Below are 19,932 nucleotides of genomic sequence, written 5' to 3'. Positions count from 1 at the left end.
TCTGCATTAAAAATGAGAAACCCTCACTTCTTGTTCCATCTTTTTCCTCTTCTCTTCTTCGGCTTTTTTCTTCTTGTAATTTTCGTTATCGACTTTTGCTTCACCAAAAGATTGCAAGAAGATGTCAAAAATGCCGAAGAATTCATCTGGAGTGGTTTTTGCTTCTTCACCAAAGTGTTTCAAGGCCCTGCCATACTGTGAAATGGAGACAGAGAAAACGAGAGATTTTGATGATACAGACCTCCAGTTGACAGGCGTAGATTTGTCATGACCACACTGAGTTTACAAGAGATTCAAAGACAATGTTGACATTCATTAGGGAAATAAATGGATTTTACTGCAAAATTAGAGAAATTTCACATTTGACATTTGTGTGTGCCAATGACCTTCACACATGTACAAGAACTGAAGCTCTATGGGGTTCGCTACTGCCCTCTCTCACAACCCATGTTCACAGCTGATTCATGTTTCTCATTTGATCCCAACACGCTGGTGTAAACTTGACATTGTTTTTCTGTGGTACGGTTACACCATACAGATATGAGGAGGAAACTTGAACAGTAGATGTGTGAACAAGACTGATAGTCTCAATCTGTGCTTGCTTACCCTGTCTTTGGCATTGACCATGATATCTTCTAGCTCAGAAAACCTAAGAGTTGCTACAGTGAGGAAGTCGCTCATCACAGATACAAACTTGTCGCCCCGTGGACTTGATCTATTTCGATGATGGTCCAGTTCCTACAAGACAAAAAAAGAGAGCATACCATTATAAAACAAAGCAAGAAGTTCTAAAATAATTGAACAAGTACTGGTTGTATGGTAACTACACAGGTTCCATTGAATTCCAAAATATGAAATACAGAGCCCCTTACACATGCACTCACATACAATCATGTCCAAATTTCTTCCTAGACTAGCTATAGTTTGAAACAGCTCTGTACTGTACATTGACGGGAATTTACAAGATTGTTTGTCACATATGATTTGCAAATGTAAAAGCATTTTGCAATAATGAAATTATCAGAAAATGCAAAAATATCATTTCAATACATCGGAATAATGTCAATTGCAACATTTACATTTTCATCACTTTTTATACAATGTTTTCTTAAAAGTAAGTTTACACTTACCCGTTCACATTCCTTCAGTCCACTTTTTAAAATTGCGATTTCTTTTTCAAGTTCTACATTACTGCAGAGAGAATGGGAACATGTCATTAGATACACTAGAACTGACAAAAAACAAGACTGAAAGATCCATCGCTTGGGGGCGCTGTTCACCCAAGGGTGCACCATCTTCTAGTCTATTACTGGTATTCTGCTTGTGATGGTGAGAAAGAAATACGACTCAGCTTGTCAAGTAAAAAACACTGAAGGTTGCACAGAACATAACTTATCATCAGTGTGTCACAAATATACATACCTGTTCACATTTTGAAAGATGAGCACATTCCCTCTCTAGAGCTATTGATGGTGTCATGAAATACACAGGATTTGAAATCAGTATCAGAAACTGCAATCATTTAAGTTTACGACTGATTGCGCCTTGAAATGAAATTCTAAAACAAAGAAATATTCTCACCTGACTTTTGCTGCTATCCTAACATTAGGAATTTCATCCTCTAGTTTGTAAACATCTGGAAGCTGCAAGAAATATGTGAGGTAACATGTTCAGTAAATTTCAAGGAGGAGCTAACATTATTACTGACAGTGTTATCATAAAAATCTTATAAAGTCCTCAAGAACTGATGTGTTTCACAAGCCTGGCAAGGCAATAGAGAATGGAAGTCTGGAATTCATGAAAATTACGCTCTGCATGGTGTTAAGGTAGAATGCGCCTTGGGGACAGATATTCGGACACCCAAACTTTTACAATTCTCTTCTGATCTACCACTTGTGGGGGTTAATTTTAAAGCTATAGGAGTAAGAAATTTTCACCATCTTAGTATCTGGAAAATAAAAAATTTTCCTTTTCCCACAGAGTTAACACAGGGATGGTCAGCATTTTGAATTTTAAATATCGGTAAATGTTAGGTAACTTGTTTCTCTAGTATCAAAATTTGCATGGTGACCATTGATCTTTATTCTTGATTTGGTTAGAGTATGGCTGTTTCATTTCAGAAAGTTTAACGAAACGTTCAAGTCTTTCACTTTCTAGGTGCATACTACCTTAATACCTTACTTCACAGAATAAGTTTTTGAATTATCCTCTTTTTGATGAAAGGTCTCATCGTTAACCAAAACTATTCCCCTGAATGAGTTTTCGTTCTTCACATCACAGACTTTCTGTTAGAAACTGGGCTACACAAACACATGCATAAACATAAAATGACAAACAAAATGCCATGCTTCACTTACTTTTTTCTGTAATGTTTCTATGATATAATGTAACAATGTAATATTCCTATCTACACTAGACTTGGTATCTATAATCTTGTTAAGACTTGATATTTTGAATCCTGATGCATTGCCCCTTTGCCCACGGTTCATGTAATTGCCAACTGCGAGGACCATTTCAAGCAGTTTCCTAAGACGTTTGCTTCGTTGAACTTCCTTAGATGCATTGAGAATACCTGTTTCAGAACAAAAATGGGGCACAAATTTGTTGATGCAGGATATCTTAGTAATTACTGGCAGATATTTTCACCATTACATTATGATTGCAATGGTTTCTTTAAAATGTATACTGAAAATAAGAAATGCATATTTTCTGATCTGAAATGTAGCTCAAGTGCCACTGTGGATCTGAAAAGAACATTTTTACAAGTACATTTCTTGCAACACCAAAAATATGACATAGACGAAGCAGAATACAGAAGAATTTGGGAAATTTCTGGCTTGAAAATACTTCTCCCGTTGAAAACCCCTGACTCATATCTTTGATGGTACTGGTACCATATGCAAATTACAGTAGTGCCATCTCACACTGCAGAGTACCTCTGTAATTATTGCTTTACAGACACATCTGTTCATTGTACCATCTTGCAACCATGACATTGGGTATTGGGGTTGTGGCGCACTGGTTGGAACTCTCCAGCTGTCTGACAGCTGGAAGTCATGTGGCTACTGTTCATACGTCGACAAACGAGAGACGGACACAAAAAGATGTTACCTTCTACTTTAGGTTTGCATTCGCTCATTCTTTCTGCAAATTTCTTCTTGTAATAAAGAGCTTTCAACCTCTGCTCGTAATGATGAATTCTGAAAGAGATTGATATTTTCCTTAGCATCAGAGATGAAATGAATCCATCGACAGAATGCAGACTAACACAGTCACAACTGTGTATATGAAGAACACAAGGGTCTGGAAATTTATCCGCTTGATTTTGAGCTTCAACAAACAACCAATATTTTGTCACTTACTTGCTCATTTCATACAGGAATCTGTCAGCTCTGGCCATCTGTTCAATGTCATGCTTGTGCTCTTCCAACAGACTGATTTCCTCTGAAGTTGGTACAAACTTGAGCAGCTACATGGGAGACATGGTAATCAATATTTAATGAAATAGGCATGACCACAATCAGGCAATTAACCTTAACACAAAGTGGACATGGTCAAAGTAAAAAAATAGTATTCAAAGTTGCAAACTCAACTCAGTCTCCACACAAAGATCATCCAAGATGGCCTACAGCGTCTGCAGCCATAACATTTGAGGATATATTTTTGAGTACTTTTGTGGTAAGACGCCACACTGCTGTGACATCCTACTTGTAACCAGCATGTTCAAGTGCCAATGATTTGAACAATGCCTGCAGATTCCTATCAATGCTGCCAAAGTGTGTCTACATGTACATGTACACCCTGAAGTGAAATTTCCTTATCAAAAATTACACAGTAAAATACAGTGTATGCATAAACATCCAAAGACTGAGTGTTGACATGTTGAAAAATAATTTTTACTTCATATACAAAATAGACACACTCGAAATTCATGTATGAAAGAAGAAATCAAATCAAAACCTGGAGGACACATTTTCTTCCATATTGGGGGGGGGTGGGGGGGGTGGTGTCAGCTGATATTCAAATGTGAAGCAATGGATAAATAGAGGCTCCGGTGCACAGAGTGGACACTGACCTGTTCCAACATATCCTTCGGGATGTCTTCTTTCTGATCCATACTGAGCACGGCTTTGGATATCTCACTGTTGGTCATCTTCAATTTGGACAGTAGAATGGTGCAGTTCTGCGCCCTCCTACCATCGACGACCGACAGCTCTTTGGCCTTGGTTTTGATTATTGTGACATCTTCATCATCTATCTTGGTCCTCTGGTACGCTGAGAAGGTCTTCTCAAAGTCATCGAGATCCAACACTTTCATAGCCTATATGGAAAGACAGTTGCAGACAAAATAAGTACAAAGGACACAACTAGTGTATTTATTTGAAAGTTGCTCAATTTTCAATTCTTTAGAATTCTGAATGGTCTTAAATTATGTTGGCCTCTGGGATATTACACTGTATTTACCTTCAACCTCCCTTATGGTTCCGTTTTTAAGACTAGTTTGTAGGCCTGAGTTGTGAAATGTGTGCTATATGTGTGTGCACCATAGTACCCAATAAAATTTTGACATTGCCAATTATTTTTCAGTAAGCATCATTCAACATTGCACAATCTGTGCATTGTATGCTAATCTCATTGATACAAAGTTGGATGTCAAACAGTGCTTTTATTGGTGCTTGGTCCAGAGGGGCTGACAGTGGGAAAGTTTATTGACAGAGTTTTTTTTTTCAAAGTAACTTTCTGTTGAACACAAAAGACTATGAGACACTACGAGACACTTCAGAGATCCATTACCTTAGAATCATCAACCTCTTGCCACACGGTTCCTTCAACATGTATATCAGCCAGCTTGGCCCAGTTGAAAGATTTGAGTGGATTGGAGGGTTTGGGCATGTTTTGCCGGCGCTGTTGAAGGGCAGTGACAGCTGTGGGTGGGCCTCGGAAGAGTGGTGGTCCGCCTGGTGGGGGTGGTGCCCCTGTGATATTTTAAAAACATTGAGAAAGTGAGGGTGTGCATCAATGATTACAACCATGTCATACATACATGTACACTTTGCAAAAAAGTACAAAACTGAAAATTTTTGAAAATGCAATCACTGAAAGTGCTGTGTGGCAGTCTTCTGACTACCCAGATGAGGTGGCATTTTTCTGACAAAAGCTCATGTGCAAACTCAAATGACTTCAAAACCGCACACTTTGGAGGTTATATTTTTTGCGTATTGACTTACAACTGCTGGTAGGGCTTCTTTAGAAGCATACTCACAGCTTGTTTTCCTACATGGTAGTGTGGGTCATTCAAGTCACTGTATCTTGCACGTTTTGTAAAAAATTACAAGCTTAGGGTGAAAGCAATCCACATACAACATTTAAAGTGTAGGACTTACCAGGAGGTGGAGGAGGGGGTGCAACTCCCATCATGGGTGGTGGCGGAGGTGGTGGTGCCCCTCCAAGCGGTATCATCGGCGGAGGAGGAGGCGGGGGTGCACCAGAAGCAATGGGTGGTGGAGGAGGTACGCCACCTGATATTGGTATAGTGCTTTCTGGTAAAGGACCACCTTGACTAGCCTGGGAAAACACGACATAAAATAGAGTGAGCTCAATGAAAAAACATCACATGAATCGAAACTTTGTTTTTTCTTATAAAACTGCTAATTATGGTGGGTCTTGTCATTTATTGAGCAGAAAAAAGAAAACGTACGTGCCTCATTAAAATCATCCTCTGAATCGGGAAGTTCTGGAGCCAATAATTGAATTCAAGATTCTGAGATGTACTCACCACTGCCCGGACATTGGAGAGTTCTTGTGAAAGGAGTGAAATCTGCTGCTGTGCCTCTATGAGAGATGCTGTCTCCCTCTCTAGCTTGGCTTTCATTTGGTTTAGGGCATTCATTAGTTCCTCCTGGAGGTCCAGGCAGAAAGAGAAACACGTCAGATATATGGACAATTATCATACTTCTTTCTGTGCAAGTACAAAATGTACTTCTCAACAGAACACACACGATAAACTAAAAATGGAATACAAAAAAAATTGACAACTGAAAATAAAATTCACAATGATTCAGTGCAGGAGAAATGTTACGGTGCAGACGTCGACACATATATAGAGGCACACCCACACAAGTTCACTCACACACAGACACAAAGAGACACTCGTGGTTGGTTAATGGTAAAGTGGTTTTGATTCTAATGGTTTCTTACCTCCTAAATCAGGAAAAGTACAGGATAATGTATGAACAGGAACGAAAAAGTAACACGGTAGAGAAAGAGAGAGACATAAGTTGATCATGGGATAAATTTATCTGAGAATGTCCATCATGGGTGCACATGATGTGGTGGAAAAATGTCAGGGTTTAGGAATATAGTGAGTGGTTAGTATCAAAAACTGAAACACAGAGAGTAAAAATAAAATTAAAAACACATAAGAAAGTACAAAGGTCAAGTTAGGAGAGGATCATACTGAGTGGCAGCTATCCCAGAATGCAGTTTTCAAATCAGGCAAACATGGGGGACGTGGGAGTGGGGATATGGGAGGGATTAAAATGAAATCAATTACATGGATGTAATTAGTCTAGGCAAATAGCAATTTTTTTCTTTTCATTATCGATTATCAAGTTTCAGTTATCATGTTTCATTTCACCTTTGAGTAAAGGTATACTGAGCTGTATCTTTTGATAAATTTTCAATACTTTTTGTTCAAAAGAGCAAGTAGATTTTCTTTTTGCTCCAAAAATATGTCGAGATGCAAGGTACCGGTATTGGCCTTACAGAAAAACATGATGCAATGTAATTGCAATATACAATGTCACTCTCGCTGAATTCTGGTCTCCACTGAAATTCAGTTGCCCACAATAACACTAGAAACATGCAAATAAGTTGACAATGGGGCATCTCAACATAATTTTCTGAGATTTAAAAAAAAAATTGCACATAGAAAACAGGCAAATTTATTGAAAATGCATCAAAAGTTACAGCTGAATGGGGCTTCAATTGTAATAATGTTCAGGGATGGGTCGGGGAACAGGTTATCTGGTTAGATGCTGCACTCAAGTGAAATCTCAAACAGTGGCGTTGAAGTTAGGTCTTGAAGATGTAAAGAAATAACACAACAAATGTTAATGGGGAAAATATACAAACACAATGTAACACACACAGATATCAATGAAGCACAGCCACTCAAAAAATTCTCAGAATGATAGGAATATGATAAATTGGAAAGTTTTAACGCAGGCAAACAGCCAGCTTTGCAAATTCCCTAGTTGGCATGTTGTGTGATTACTGCACATGCAGCGACGACACATGCATATAAGACTAATGCGGAACCGGTCCATCATTCCTGTTTGTGTGATGACGATGGCAGCAGCAGCCCTGGAGACATCGATAACACGATAAACTTCGACAACACAAAAGAAATCATGCTAAACCATGCTAGACTTCAACTTCTTGACAAAAAAAGAGTTTTAGTTGCTCTGCACCAAAGATTACACTGCACAAAAAAAAAAACACCAAGCCATTTAAAAGACAGGAATCATCAGGCAGCAACCTGGCTATCAGTCACTGCACAGCAGATACTTTGTAGACCAGCGACAGAAAACTGTTTGCAGCTTTTCAGCGTTGTAGCGTATATTCTGCTCCCGATATACGCCATCATTTCAAATCTTACCTTCTCTTCCGCTTTAGCTTCACACTCTCTTTCCTTCTTCTCCATCTGAACCCTCATTTCTTCCCGTTCTGGAAATTTCAAAAGGCCAATCAAAAAATAATTTCATGTTTTCAAACTGTTTTCCTACATTTTTTGCATTGAGAAGACATCTTACCCCATTGCATAAAAAGGCCTTGTGATCTATTAACATCAAATGGAAGACCATGACTTTACTCTTGCTGTGTTTTTTGTTGTTGTTGTTTTTTATACTGGTCTGACACAAACTTGCACAATCAAAAACTTAAAACATAGGGCCAAAGTCCCTGAAGCTACTATAGACATAGATACAAAATTAAGTATTTCCTTACTGTATGAAATCATCTCACTAAGGTCATCCTACGGACAAGTAAACTAAATATTAAAGCTGTCTGACCAGCGGTTTTGAAAGAACAAGCAACTCAACAGTTGACAGAGCTCTGTTGAGTTATGTAGAGAATAACCTTTTGTGACACATGTATTGATGAAGAAGGTGGATATCTTTAATTAACATTGTGAGTTCTGTTTAATAAGTTGAGACTGTACATACTCAGAGAAAGCACACTGAAGAGACAAAGGTTTGAAACTTAAGAAGTTCAAGGTCATCAAAAGCATTATAAGGAATCATGTTACACTTTCATTGCACTGTTTACACAGATTGCATAATTGCTATAAATAGCACATGAGGAATCTTTATACCGCCCAGCTTTACCATAAAAACCCTATCACTTTGACCACTCTTTTAATTGACCACTCTATTTTTTTCCTCAAAAAGTAATTTTATTTTATCCTTACCAAGTCAACCATAAATGGAAATTAGAACTTTCTCTATCTCTATCTCTATCTCTATTGACTATTTTGAGCAATTTCTTTTAGCTAACATACAGGGCACAATAAATGACGGTTCAGAATATGTCAAAGTTGGGATTCAGGAAAGTTGCCTTTTACATGTTTTAATCCTCCAAGATGGTAAGCATTTCACTATGAACTGTCAAAAAAAGTTGAACTTTCTGATAATTCTACACTAAAATTATTTTGGCTTTGATGATTTCCTAATTAATTCAATTATTTAAAATCATATTAATTATTTTTTTCTGGGTGAATTGATAGGGTTTATACAGTACAAGAATTACATACAATGTAAGTCAAATTTTGACCAAAAATGACAAAAAAATTCCTTAAAAATACAGATTTGCATATTTCATCACAATTTGAACAAGTCTAAGTTGGGTTACCCCTAGGGACCTGTATACCAAATAACAAAGCTGTCTGACCAGCGGTTATGAAGAAGAAGATTTTTTACCAAAAACACCTTTTTTGGCATTAATTTGCCTATTTTCAACAATTATCAAAAAATTAAAAAAAATAGTTTCTCAAAATCGTATTTTTCATCTACACAACAAATATCAAATCAGTAAGTACTGCGGTTCTCAAGATATTTGAGTGGACGGACGCCTCACAAACGGACATACATACATACATACATACATACATACATACAGACTGACGCCGGACGCCGGACGGATACCCATCCCAATAGCTTCTATAGACTATAGTCTATAGTAGCTAAAACAATGAGACTTAATCTACTTGTGCCTATGGAAGTAAAACGATCTCGTAACTTGTCATGTATAGTGCTGAACAGTTTACACATCACTTGTGTCATCATTAAATATTAAATTTCTTTATGCAATAAGTTTGTGAATGATCCAGATGAAATCTTGACGAATATTTACTGGGTCACTGTAAATCTAACGAGATCCTTTGGGTTATTTCATAATGCAATTCAAATTGAAATGTTGAGCCGGGATATAAAATTACCTTTTTCAAATTCCTCATTCTGTTTGCGTACCATTTCATCCTCGTTGGCCATATGTTCCATAAGCTGTTTGACATTCAACTCTACGGGAGCCACATCTGGATTCTCGCCGTTCTCGTACTGGAGCACCACTTCCTGGACAAGACGGTCTATCAGCATCCAGTGATGTGCATTCTTGGCTGACCCTGCACAGCAGGTAGGAAAAGTGCATTTAATGATAATATTTGGACCTGTGATGTGTACAGAGTTTTACAAAGCTGTAGGTATACAGCATACAGCAAAATGGCAACTAATCCAAACATCATTCTTATTATTTCAAGGCAGAGTCGTATATCAATGAAATGAAAAAGCTAATTTAAAATCAATTTTTTAACAGTAAGAAAGACAGCCAGATGATGTCTCATAGATCATTCTATAAATCTGTAGGAAAGGTGACACTCAGTTCATCATACATGACAATTCTGGACCAATTCTTTGAATTTTAAAGGGTAGATCATGCAGAGATAACTTGGGTAAGCATAAGATACTCTTTATACATACAGCCAATTTCACTCAACCTCGCCAAAATGGTGGCTGTTAAACACATACTGTGTGCAAGGAACTCCATGATATGTTTGTCTAACACAAATAATAATGTCTCATAGGAGTGACAGTACACTGTAGATCATTTATTTGAAACTATATTCTGTTGTAACACGAGGGGGGGGGGGGGGGGATGACCAGCTTTAATCTTAATTTGCTGTGGCATGATTACTTGACTTGACCAGTACCTCTTTTAATGAGACTCCCTATTGTATGTGTTAGATAACACATTGTAGGTTACATGCGCAAACTGTATGTCTGCTACATATGGTATTGGCCAGGTTGAGTGAAATTGGCGACATTAAAATTTGGTAAATAATGAAGCTCAAACTAATTGAATGTTCCCGTGGAATATAAACAAGATGAACTTTACCATTTTTTTTTGAGCAAAGCCTACAAGTAATGATTAGTGAAGGAATTTTTTTTTTCTGAAACCAAATTTGTGATTAGACGGAAATATCGTCACTTGAGGGCGCTCCCTTGCGTGCAAGATAACAACCTCAAGATATTGATCTTCCATAGTCATGCACTCATGTGAAAATTCCCTCTTGGACATGACGCTGGATGACGGATAGCTGACAGGTTGCACTCATTGTGATGGAACTCACTTGGTAGGAGTATGAAATGTTGTAGGAGTGACAACAGATGAGGGTAGGCAGCTGTACGGGCTAGCTTCTTCCGCAGGAATTCAAACATACTGGTCGCACTGTGTGTATCTATATGTACCTGAAAATAGCACAATAATAGACCATGAAAAACAGAATGCTAGGTGATAATACATGTAGATATAATATAAGACACAATTATGGATTTACTGAACTATGAGGAATACATTTGAGAAAATGTCTTCCACCATCACAATGCCAATCCATTTTTGTTTTTTGTATATCATCAACAATCTCGCAATTTCCATTTTACATACGTAAAATACACAGGGCATGGTAATTTTTATTAAGCTGTTAAATACAAAAATAACTTACAGTGTCAAATCTCTTGGCTATTTCTCTTTCATCTTCATTCCTGATCATCTCAAAGAAGTCTAAATGCCTGCGAACAAAAACGATGCCATTAGACCGAGAACTTTGTGGGAAGTCTCGCGACGACGAAAGTGACAGACAACATGGAAATATACATGTCTTTAATAAAGGACAGAATACAGATGAGAACAAGAGGCAACTCACTCACTGTTTGAGTTGAGTACTAGTAGGTAGTATAGGTACACCATTATCCCATAGGAGAGGTGAAGGGAACAAGAAAAACAGACACACTCAAAAAACCAGTGATAAAGGCAACAGTGTGTTCAATGTTAAATTTACTGTGAGGGCTGTGTAGATTACAATCAGGTTTTGAAGGCTAGACTGTGTTTCCTACTAAAACTCTACACACACGGCTAGGCATCTTGCACCTCTTAAACCCCTATTTCTTGGCATGTGGTTCTTGCTTCCTTATTGAAGACAATAGGACTAGACCACAGGCAATAGAGAAGTAGGGGTTGTAAAGTGAGGCAGCGTAACAGTGTGACTTTGGGGGGGAAACAAACAGAGAAGCACAGACAAGATACCACAGACTGGAACAAAGTAGTGCAAGAGTGGGTTGACTGTAATTTCATACTTCAGCACAATTTTATTTTTCATGCCGCATTTAAGTTGAAAGCTTCCTTGACAGTAAATCACAAGACATGCTGACATTTCAACGAGTGCCGTACAGTTTGACTGGGATATCTATGTACTTTGACGACATCAAACCACCAAACCACAACACCACAAAAGATAATTGCACAATCAAATCAAGCCACAGAGGAAACACAGATGACTAGTATAACATATAACATTACACAATAACATATATCATCTGTGTATCAGCATACACTGATGGGGACATTTCTACTTGGAACAGATCACTTGACAGTTTGTGTCACTTTAGTGACACAAAATATCAGATGCTGTTTGTTGAAAGTCACATGTTTACCTGTCAAGAGTGGCATTTTCATGTGTTCTCAGTTTGTCTAAGATTGGTTGTATGCCTAACATGAGAAACTCGTATCTTAGATGGATCCTGAATTCTAAGCTGTCCTGCAGGAGAAAAGACGAAAACAATTGTCAGAGGTATCATGTTTTGGCAGATACCTGTACGATAGACATTCTAGAAGAGTATATCTTCAAAACAGAAATAAAAAAATACAGAAAGAATTTCTTGGTGGTATGTCAGTAAGGAGAATGTCTTATCTTCAAACTATTATAACACAAAGTTGATTTGTCACTTTCTTCGTCTAAACTCAAGCATGGATGGTCTAAACAATTTATCCCATTCTCATCTTGTTGGTTTTGAAGAGATGTTATATTGTTGCAGTACAATATGTCATGTACAGATGTACATCTGACCACAAAAAATGGGCCATTATCAAGAATTGTAATAAAACAGCAAAAAAATAATTACAAAAAAAAAAATTGTCACAGCATCTAAATATGCAATATGAGAACGAGCAATCTTACCTCTCCGGCTCCATATCTGAGAGCTGCATTGATAAAAGACATTATGGCAGTCTTGAGGTTGACTTCTTCACGGTATCTTCCAGTGCTCCTGTCTAGATCATTGATTATCGACTGAAGATGAGAAAAGGGAAGTCAGTGGTGGACATATAAAGTGAGGATTGAAAACCCACACAGGAAGTCGGAAAGCATGTGAGGTTCAAACTCCTGCAAGTCTTGTGGCTGAGAATTTGACATAAAAATTCAATGGGGGTCATAAATGACAAATCCATTTCATCAATCAGTAAGTCTTGAGTTGCATATTTTCTACATAAGCATCAACAAAATAGTATAAAAAAAATTATAGCAAAATGAACACAGAGACCAAATGAACTGAAAGAATATTGTCATTGAAATGTACGAAAGGACTTGGTTTTTCTCGTTTATGTTTTTTTCTTCCTTGCTTTTGTTGCTATTTCGTTCTGAACATCAGGAGATCATGACAGTTGTAGAGAATGGCATATGTATGAATACCTGTCTCTTTCACGATTGCCTTCTTTGCAAGACCAGTTTGTGTATGAAATATCTCTGTGTCTGCATATTTAATCACTGAGCAAAATCATGGGCCATATTCTGAAACTCTTCATGGTTGTTGTGTATAAACCCCTTACCTGGAACCTGGTTCGCTCTGTGGCGAATTTCTGATAGTGGGACATGGCTTCCAAAACTTTCCTGTGACCACCGGGTACAAGACATACTGCTCCTAGTATTTCTAATACAGCAATCTTGGTTTTGATGTTCTCGGTGCTCAACGACTGAGCGATGATGTTGATACTATGGGGGTGGGACAGTACATGCTGTCTGCCATGCTACAGGAATGATAAATCAACAAAATCCACTGTAAGTAAGTGACAATGTCTGAATGTGCACTGAACTTCACCTTGCAACATCAGGGGGTGTTCTGAGCGTGTGCAATGCATGTATGTTCTTAGAACGAACTATTCTTTATTCAGCTATTTCAGACATCATAGTACACCAGTCATTGTCATCATATCTACCATGTATTTATGACAGCGAAAGTACTTTCAATATGTCAGTTTCTCATAATGCTATTTTGAGTATTACGTTTCAGTAAGCCTTCACGGACGCACAGTTCCTGGGAGCATCTTTCTATCTGATTATCCTGCACATAAAAACATTAACGCTGAACAACTTTCCAGTCTGGTCCGCCACGCCAAAAAAACCCCTCACTGGCATTCTGATTAGAAAAAAATGTCAACACTCCAGATCACTTGCTGAAGTATGAAGGCCGTGATTCATGTGACCTACATGTCTGCTGAGACAAGATGTACAGCGGAAACCCTAAAAAAACAACAGAGTTATTTTTTGATACAGTCAGTGTCATCTTTCCCTGATGCTTATCAGTAAATGACTTAAGATGTCCTGATTTTGACACACCCACTTGTTACTTTGTTTTCATGGTTGTCAATGCTGATGTCTCCTGAGGCAATGACCCAACAAGTTGAATATTTTGTTACAGTTCTACATGGTACTGGCAGAGTTATATATTTATAAAACACTGGCATGTAAATTTTGAAGACTGACCGTTTTTCACTTTCACGCCATCCATCCAGGTAAGCACAAATAGGAGACATTATTAGCATCAAAAAGTCTCCAGACTTCTCAATTTTATGCCAGCAAAAAATTAGAAAACAACCAGACTCCACAACAACCAATCTCAAATAAACTTTGGTATAATTTTGCTGATGAAATTATGTTTTTTTTTGGGTGTGGTCATAGTAGCTTAAATATTATAAGGTTCAAATTACATGAGTTAAATGTAACTGAATATTATCTGCCAACTTCATCCAAATTGTTTTTGCATGTAAAGGCTGTTTAACATGTTCAATTCTCATAGCCACTGTAGCTGCCAATACTGACTTTCGCTTTTTTCGGAGGGTTGTATGTGTGTGTATGTGTATGTGTTAGCATATGTACATGTGTACACATGTTTAGCAACCTTTTCTGTTTGTTGAGGCTTCTTGACTGGCCAAATTTATCAGCAGCGCTCACACTGAACAAATACCTACTGTGTATCATTATACCATAAAAAAGATGCATGTATTTAGGCTAGCAGTTTGAGTTACAACCAATATCCTATATCTCATAATGTTGAACTGTGTGCACAGCTTGAGAGCAGCGTGATGTTGACATGCCTAAGTGAGTTGGAAAAAAAAAAAACATCACCCAGTTGCAACAGCTGATGAAAGTATTGAGAATTTAGAACTTGAAGATATGTCAGCACTATGTTTAGACTTTACACAGCAGTACTTCTTCTGCAGAATGTCTGCTTTTTCACAGATGTAGACCCTCCATAGGACACACAGGCATTGTCTCGGGTCTGATTGCCCATCTTTTACAGGGTACATTTAGGGTACGGAAGTTTACAGAGCCTATTCCCAACCAACTACTACTCTACACTAACATGAAAACCATCACGGTAGAGTTGTACTTGCAAATCTTTTCCTTAAAGCCATGACAATCTTTCTCATTTTAGGATGGTATACAGATACGAGTATCAAGTTGATGGTAAGGGAAAAAGACACCACTTGACTTTGATTAACAGGAATACATTAGTCTTTCATGTAAAGACTTTTCACTCTGTGGAGGGACCGTGGTAATACCAAGAAATAGAACCCATTCACACCCTTTTCACATCCTCAATTAGCTAATCCTATGTGTGTTTTAAAGTCTGAAATAAATAGTCATGATCCCTATGGTGTATATGTCTGTCTCTGGAAGAAGGCCAGATTTAGTGAGAACTGCTGAACAGATGTGCTGACTCACTGGTTCTTAACACCACAAATAAAATATTTTCAAAGACACCAGACTTCCCCACTGGACACGTTCTCCCCATTAAAGATGATTATATTTGAGTCTGTAAAAACCCTATCCATCGCGTGAAGTCATCTCAAATATGAAGCCAGCAATCCATTTCTACTTCTTTATCTCATGACCTCAATTAACCTTTCTCTATAATGAGCATCAGAAATATACAGCATTGGAGCCTAACGTGATGGGTCACATATATCACTAAAACAAACTATTTCAACCATTCGCTGAAAGCGAAGCTTGTATTTCAAAACAGGGTTTGGAAAACCAAGCATCAAACACTTGTGTCTAGTTTTGTTTAACTGTTATTGTTCAGGATTCTGGTGACCTCCCCTGCTGCAATCGATTCAATCAAATTAATAGGTTGCTGCCATTCTTTGTGACAATTCAATGACACAGGTTTTGCTGAGTTACAAGCAGTTGCAGGATACTTCGTGAAGACCTACAGAGACAACTCCAACTAAACGAGCTATGAGGAGCCTTCAATTATTGAATGATTGTTCTCTAATTTGATCATCAGTATCAAGCCTGTCCTGCCCCATCTATCGCAAGCATTACACTCTGCATGCTCATTATTTTTCTGGCTAAGGAATTGGTAGGATTCTTTGAGTGACTTGCATTCCCGACTTTCAATACATCGGAATTCTCAAACGCAATCACTGCCATTGTACAAGGGCCATAACAAACGCACATGAATTATTCATGAGATCCGAGACTTATGAATAATTCATCGGAGCGATGCCTTCAAAAAGCCAATGCTTTTGATTTTTTTTTTTTCGTTTCCGGACCACAGCCCCCACACAAATTACAACATCATTCATGTTGCATGACTGTTCTGTCAGAATGCAGGATGATTTTTCCCTTGCTAACTCAACCAATACAGTGGCACCTGCTCCTAGTATTTTACATACATACGCCAGATAGATCTCCATGAAATCGTATCTTCAGAATCAATCTGAGACATTCAAGGCCCACCACAGGAATTATTTTTCTTTCCTATTCATGCAGATCCAACATCCGTAAATCTAAACAGAGAGCAAGGGGATTTCCGGTCCATTTGGGTTTATTTATAAAACCAGCTTCTAAATCATTGCATAATGCTGACATCCCCAATCTGTCTGCAAATATTAATATTACTGTAAACAGATATGGCAAGACACTAAGATTTACAAGTATTTGCTTTAACCACTGCATTCTCTTTCCACAAGTACACCCATCAGAAATTTATATGCTTTTTTGGAGAAATGATCAACTGACAATACTTGAAACAATGGCAGACATTTTTGTTACGTGGTAAAAGAAAATTAAACTGCAGTTCTTTATAGACAATTGAATTTTATTGACAGCAGATGAACTAATAAAATTTAAGGCAAATGTGTTAGAAATTTTTTTACTGCGTTACCCCACTGGACATATTTGTTTTCATTACCACTCTCGGGAGAGGTGGCACAGCATACCAGTCAAACACTTTCGTTGCCTGAAGCCAACGGAATTAAGTAAAATTCCCTCTCACACCTGCGCACACTATACTATGGGTGAGCATTCATTGGTGTTGACACTGTATATATCTGAACTGTTTTACATCATGCTGTGATTTGTCTTGACTCTTGTCTTGTGTTGTGTTGATTTTTTTTTCCCTTTTTAAAGAGCGTCCACGTGCATTTGTTTTAATTTCACACAAAAGACTGCACAGTGGCCAGACGGGGCTTTCATCGTCATTATCTCTCTTTCAAAACATTTTTTTAATCTTGCTGAGAAATTAATCGTTGAAAACAAATATCAAATCCTAAAACTGCATAGGTTAGTGAACACTGGTAAGGATATGATCGTCTATGTAATTATGATTGAAAGTTGGTTTTGGCAAAAAGTGCTTTTCTCACATGATTACTAATAAATCTTGCAACTATGACAGTCAAGGATAAAAGATTACACAAACAGACACTCCAATATAGTTATTTATATGTGACAGAAATTGAAATTTGACTTACAGAGTTATTCATGAGCGCCTTTATGCATCCGATTATGGACGTATGAATTGGACTTTCCACGGTATCGTAGTCCATTTTACTCAGAAAGTTGAGCAGACATGACAAACCATCTAACTCAATAAAACGCATGACAAACCTGTAATCAGAGAGACAGGAGACACGAGAATTGATGTTAGTGATTTCTGAGCCCTTAGGCACATTCCAACACAAGACATAGATGCACTCAGGTGTCACAGAACTAGCCATATATGAATGCGACTTCTGTAATATGATAGAAGGATGCTTTATTGTTGTTACAGTCTAGAACGTAGCCATGCATTTGGTTTTTAAATTGGGTTGAAAAGCTATTGCTGGATGCCAGAACACAAACTCTTTGCCAGGAGCCACGATTGAAACTTATACTGGAGATTTTTACTTGTACTGCACAGCACTTCAGGCTTAGCCCTATGAGAGCTGTAATTTTCTCCCACCAAAATTTTAGTGCAAAATTTTAGCTATTTTTATGAATTTTTCTGTAATTGTTTGATCATTTTGGACCAAATGGACATTACATTTCATTGGCTACAGTTTTTTCCTCAAATTTTTGGCAAAAATCGGAGAGAAAAAAGGGGACAAAAATAGACTTTGGCGCTCAAAGGGTTAAATGTGGGAGAAGTACATCTTTCCATCGGTAAAACAAAATCAAAATCAAAATCAAATTTTGGTTGTGGATCAAATTAGATTTGCAGGGTCCACTAACATGTTGATGCAATCAGATGGTAATCATCCTTTTTTTTTGTTTGGAATAGGTTGATATTGACAAGTTTAATAGCAGCCTACTGTACAAATACACGAAAACAAATGGTATGAACTCTACAGAACTTCCGTTGGAAAAGATGGCATGTTAGCTACCAAGCAAAGGGACAAATTTTTTTATGTATTATTTCAAGACAAACAAGGTTACAGGCAAAAGCTGACTGTCCCATTATGGAAATGGTGCCATGTTTGACTTGAGTACTTTTTCGGTGTCAGTTTGACAGTTTCACATTTATGAAATGCCACTGATATGGATGATTTTACTATTGGATTGCACATAACGAATACTGAGTGTATCGGCATAAAGGTGGCCACGACACAAAGGAGTTGCTAATTTCATGAAAGCAAGAAATATATTCATTTATGAAATCACGTGGCAGGTCACATACCGAACACAGTGTACAAATATTCCCTAGAGGAGCGAGCTGGTTGAAAAATTGATTGAAAAAATAATTGGCCTATATATTTTTTTACTAGTTTTGAAATAAGGTTGAATTGCATCCTACAAACTGGATGTGAAAATATTTTTCACATAAAAACCGCATGTACATTCAGCTCTCACATTTCAAAGTTCTGCAGCACACAATGAATCAATAAGATGGCAAAACAAATGCCATATACATATATCATCACTGAAATGAGCTGTGGATGCATATCTGTGGTGAAATATATCAGATCATGGGTTTTCAAACTGATATCTTATCTTCGTTGGCCAGTTCTAGCCATGAAATTCAATTATTTTCACATAAAGAGAAACTGTGGTTGGTCTCATTCCAAGAAATCAGCCTCACCCAAACAAAGTACTCAATATTCCACCCAAACAGAGTACTCAATATATGAATAGTGTGTTGTGGAGCAGGATTATTTGCAATGTTACTAACCGCATAGGTTGAGTTCTGAGGGCAGTTTTCAAGCTGTCCACAAGATTGGTTCGAACTTCAATTTCTTCTTCATCTGGTGCAAATACAGTTAACTACGGCAAAAAGATAAAATTGGTACATCATTGCATAGTAACAAACTCTAGCAAAATGCCAACTGCAATGATAAATTCAGTGCACAATATTTTTTATCTGCTAGACACCAGTGAGTATATAATAGGTAATTATTTATGTTCCATCAAACTCTATTGAAACCTTGTCATTGGTATACCGGTAATAATATTGGAATTACGCTCTTGTCATGAAATAACATTGTCTTTTACTGGTTATCTTTGTAAAATTGCTAACATCTGATATGTTCCAGCAACAAGTTGACGTTGACTGTGATACTTTGTCTTTCTTCTGATTGTTTTTTTATTAATTGTTGAAAATCATAGCCATGTTCTCTGTGAAGCCACAACACTGGACACCAATGTCAAAGGTCAAATCAAGTCTATACAATATAATTAAGCCAATTACAGTATATATACTAACTTTTATATTGCACCTTTATGCTGAAACCATCTTACTGATGTAATGTGGATTATAGAAGGAAAAGTCAACTTAATACTTCTGCCGCATTTTCATATTTTATCATCTGTCAAAAATGTATAAATGCCTCATAAGACAAGCACTTACTGTTGCCATGGAATTCAGCCTATCAATGTAATTATCTGGCCAGCTAGTGGAACTAGGGTCCTCTTGCTCCTGTTATATAAACAACATAAGAACAAATAAACACAGTTCATTAACCTCTTGAAGATCAAGGATGAGTCAATATTGAACTTGATAAGAG

General features: G+C 37.4%; 1 protein-coding gene across 3 annotated transcripts in view; it reads right to left on the bottom strand.

Moving 5' to 3' along the window:
* The window catches only part of LOC139149553 (disheveled-associated activator of morphogenesis 2-like), a 62,363-nt gene that overhangs the window by 6,380 nt on the left and 36,051 nt on the right, over positions 1–19,932 (bottom strand). For 2 of the 3 annotated variants that reach the window (XM_070721369.1, XM_070721370.1), the window contains exons 4-24: positions 19,776–19,844; positions 19,101–19,192; positions 17,425–17,560; positions 13,216–13,413; positions 12,569–12,679; positions 12,045–12,148; positions 11,057–11,123; positions 10,685–10,802; positions 9,497–9,679; positions 7,661–7,728; positions 5,777–5,899; positions 5,385–5,565; positions 4,795–4,976; positions 4,076–4,321; positions 3,363–3,469; positions 3,112–3,200; positions 2,358–2,572; positions 1,582–1,643; positions 1,131–1,191; positions 607–738; positions 28–195 (exon numbers count right to left, since the gene is read on the bottom strand). In XM_070721369.1, coding sequence (XP_070577470.1) covers positions 28–195; positions 607–738; positions 1,131–1,191; positions 1,582–1,643; positions 2,358–2,572; positions 3,112–3,200; positions 3,363–3,469; positions 4,076–4,321; positions 4,795–4,976; positions 5,385–5,565; positions 5,777–5,899; positions 7,661–7,728; positions 9,497–9,679; positions 10,685–10,802; positions 11,057–11,123; positions 12,045–12,148; positions 12,569–12,679; positions 13,216–13,413; positions 17,425–17,560; positions 19,101–19,192; positions 19,776–19,844 — 2,712 coding nt within the window. Of the gene's footprint in view, positions 1–27; positions 196–606; positions 739–1,130; positions 1,192–1,581; positions 1,644–2,357; positions 2,573–3,111; positions 3,201–3,362; positions 3,470–4,075; positions 4,322–4,794; positions 4,977–5,384; positions 5,566–5,776; positions 5,902–7,659; positions 7,729–9,496; positions 9,680–10,684; positions 10,803–11,056; positions 11,124–12,044; positions 12,149–12,568; positions 12,680–13,215; positions 13,414–17,424; positions 17,561–19,100; positions 19,193–19,775; positions 19,845–19,932 lie in introns of all 3 variants that reach the window. The other variant, XM_070721368.1, reaches the window with a different exon arrangement.

This window comes from Ptychodera flava, chromosome 14 (genome assembly GCF_041260155.1).
Source record: "Ptychodera flava strain L36383 chromosome 14, AS_Pfla_20210202, whole genome shotgun sequence".
NCBI classification, from domain to species: Eukaryota; Metazoa; Hemichordata; class Enteropneusta; family Ptychoderidae; genus Ptychodera; species Ptychodera flava.
The sequence above is the reverse complement of the archived record's forward strand: the minus strand, read 5'-3'. Positions and strand labels throughout refer to the sequence as shown.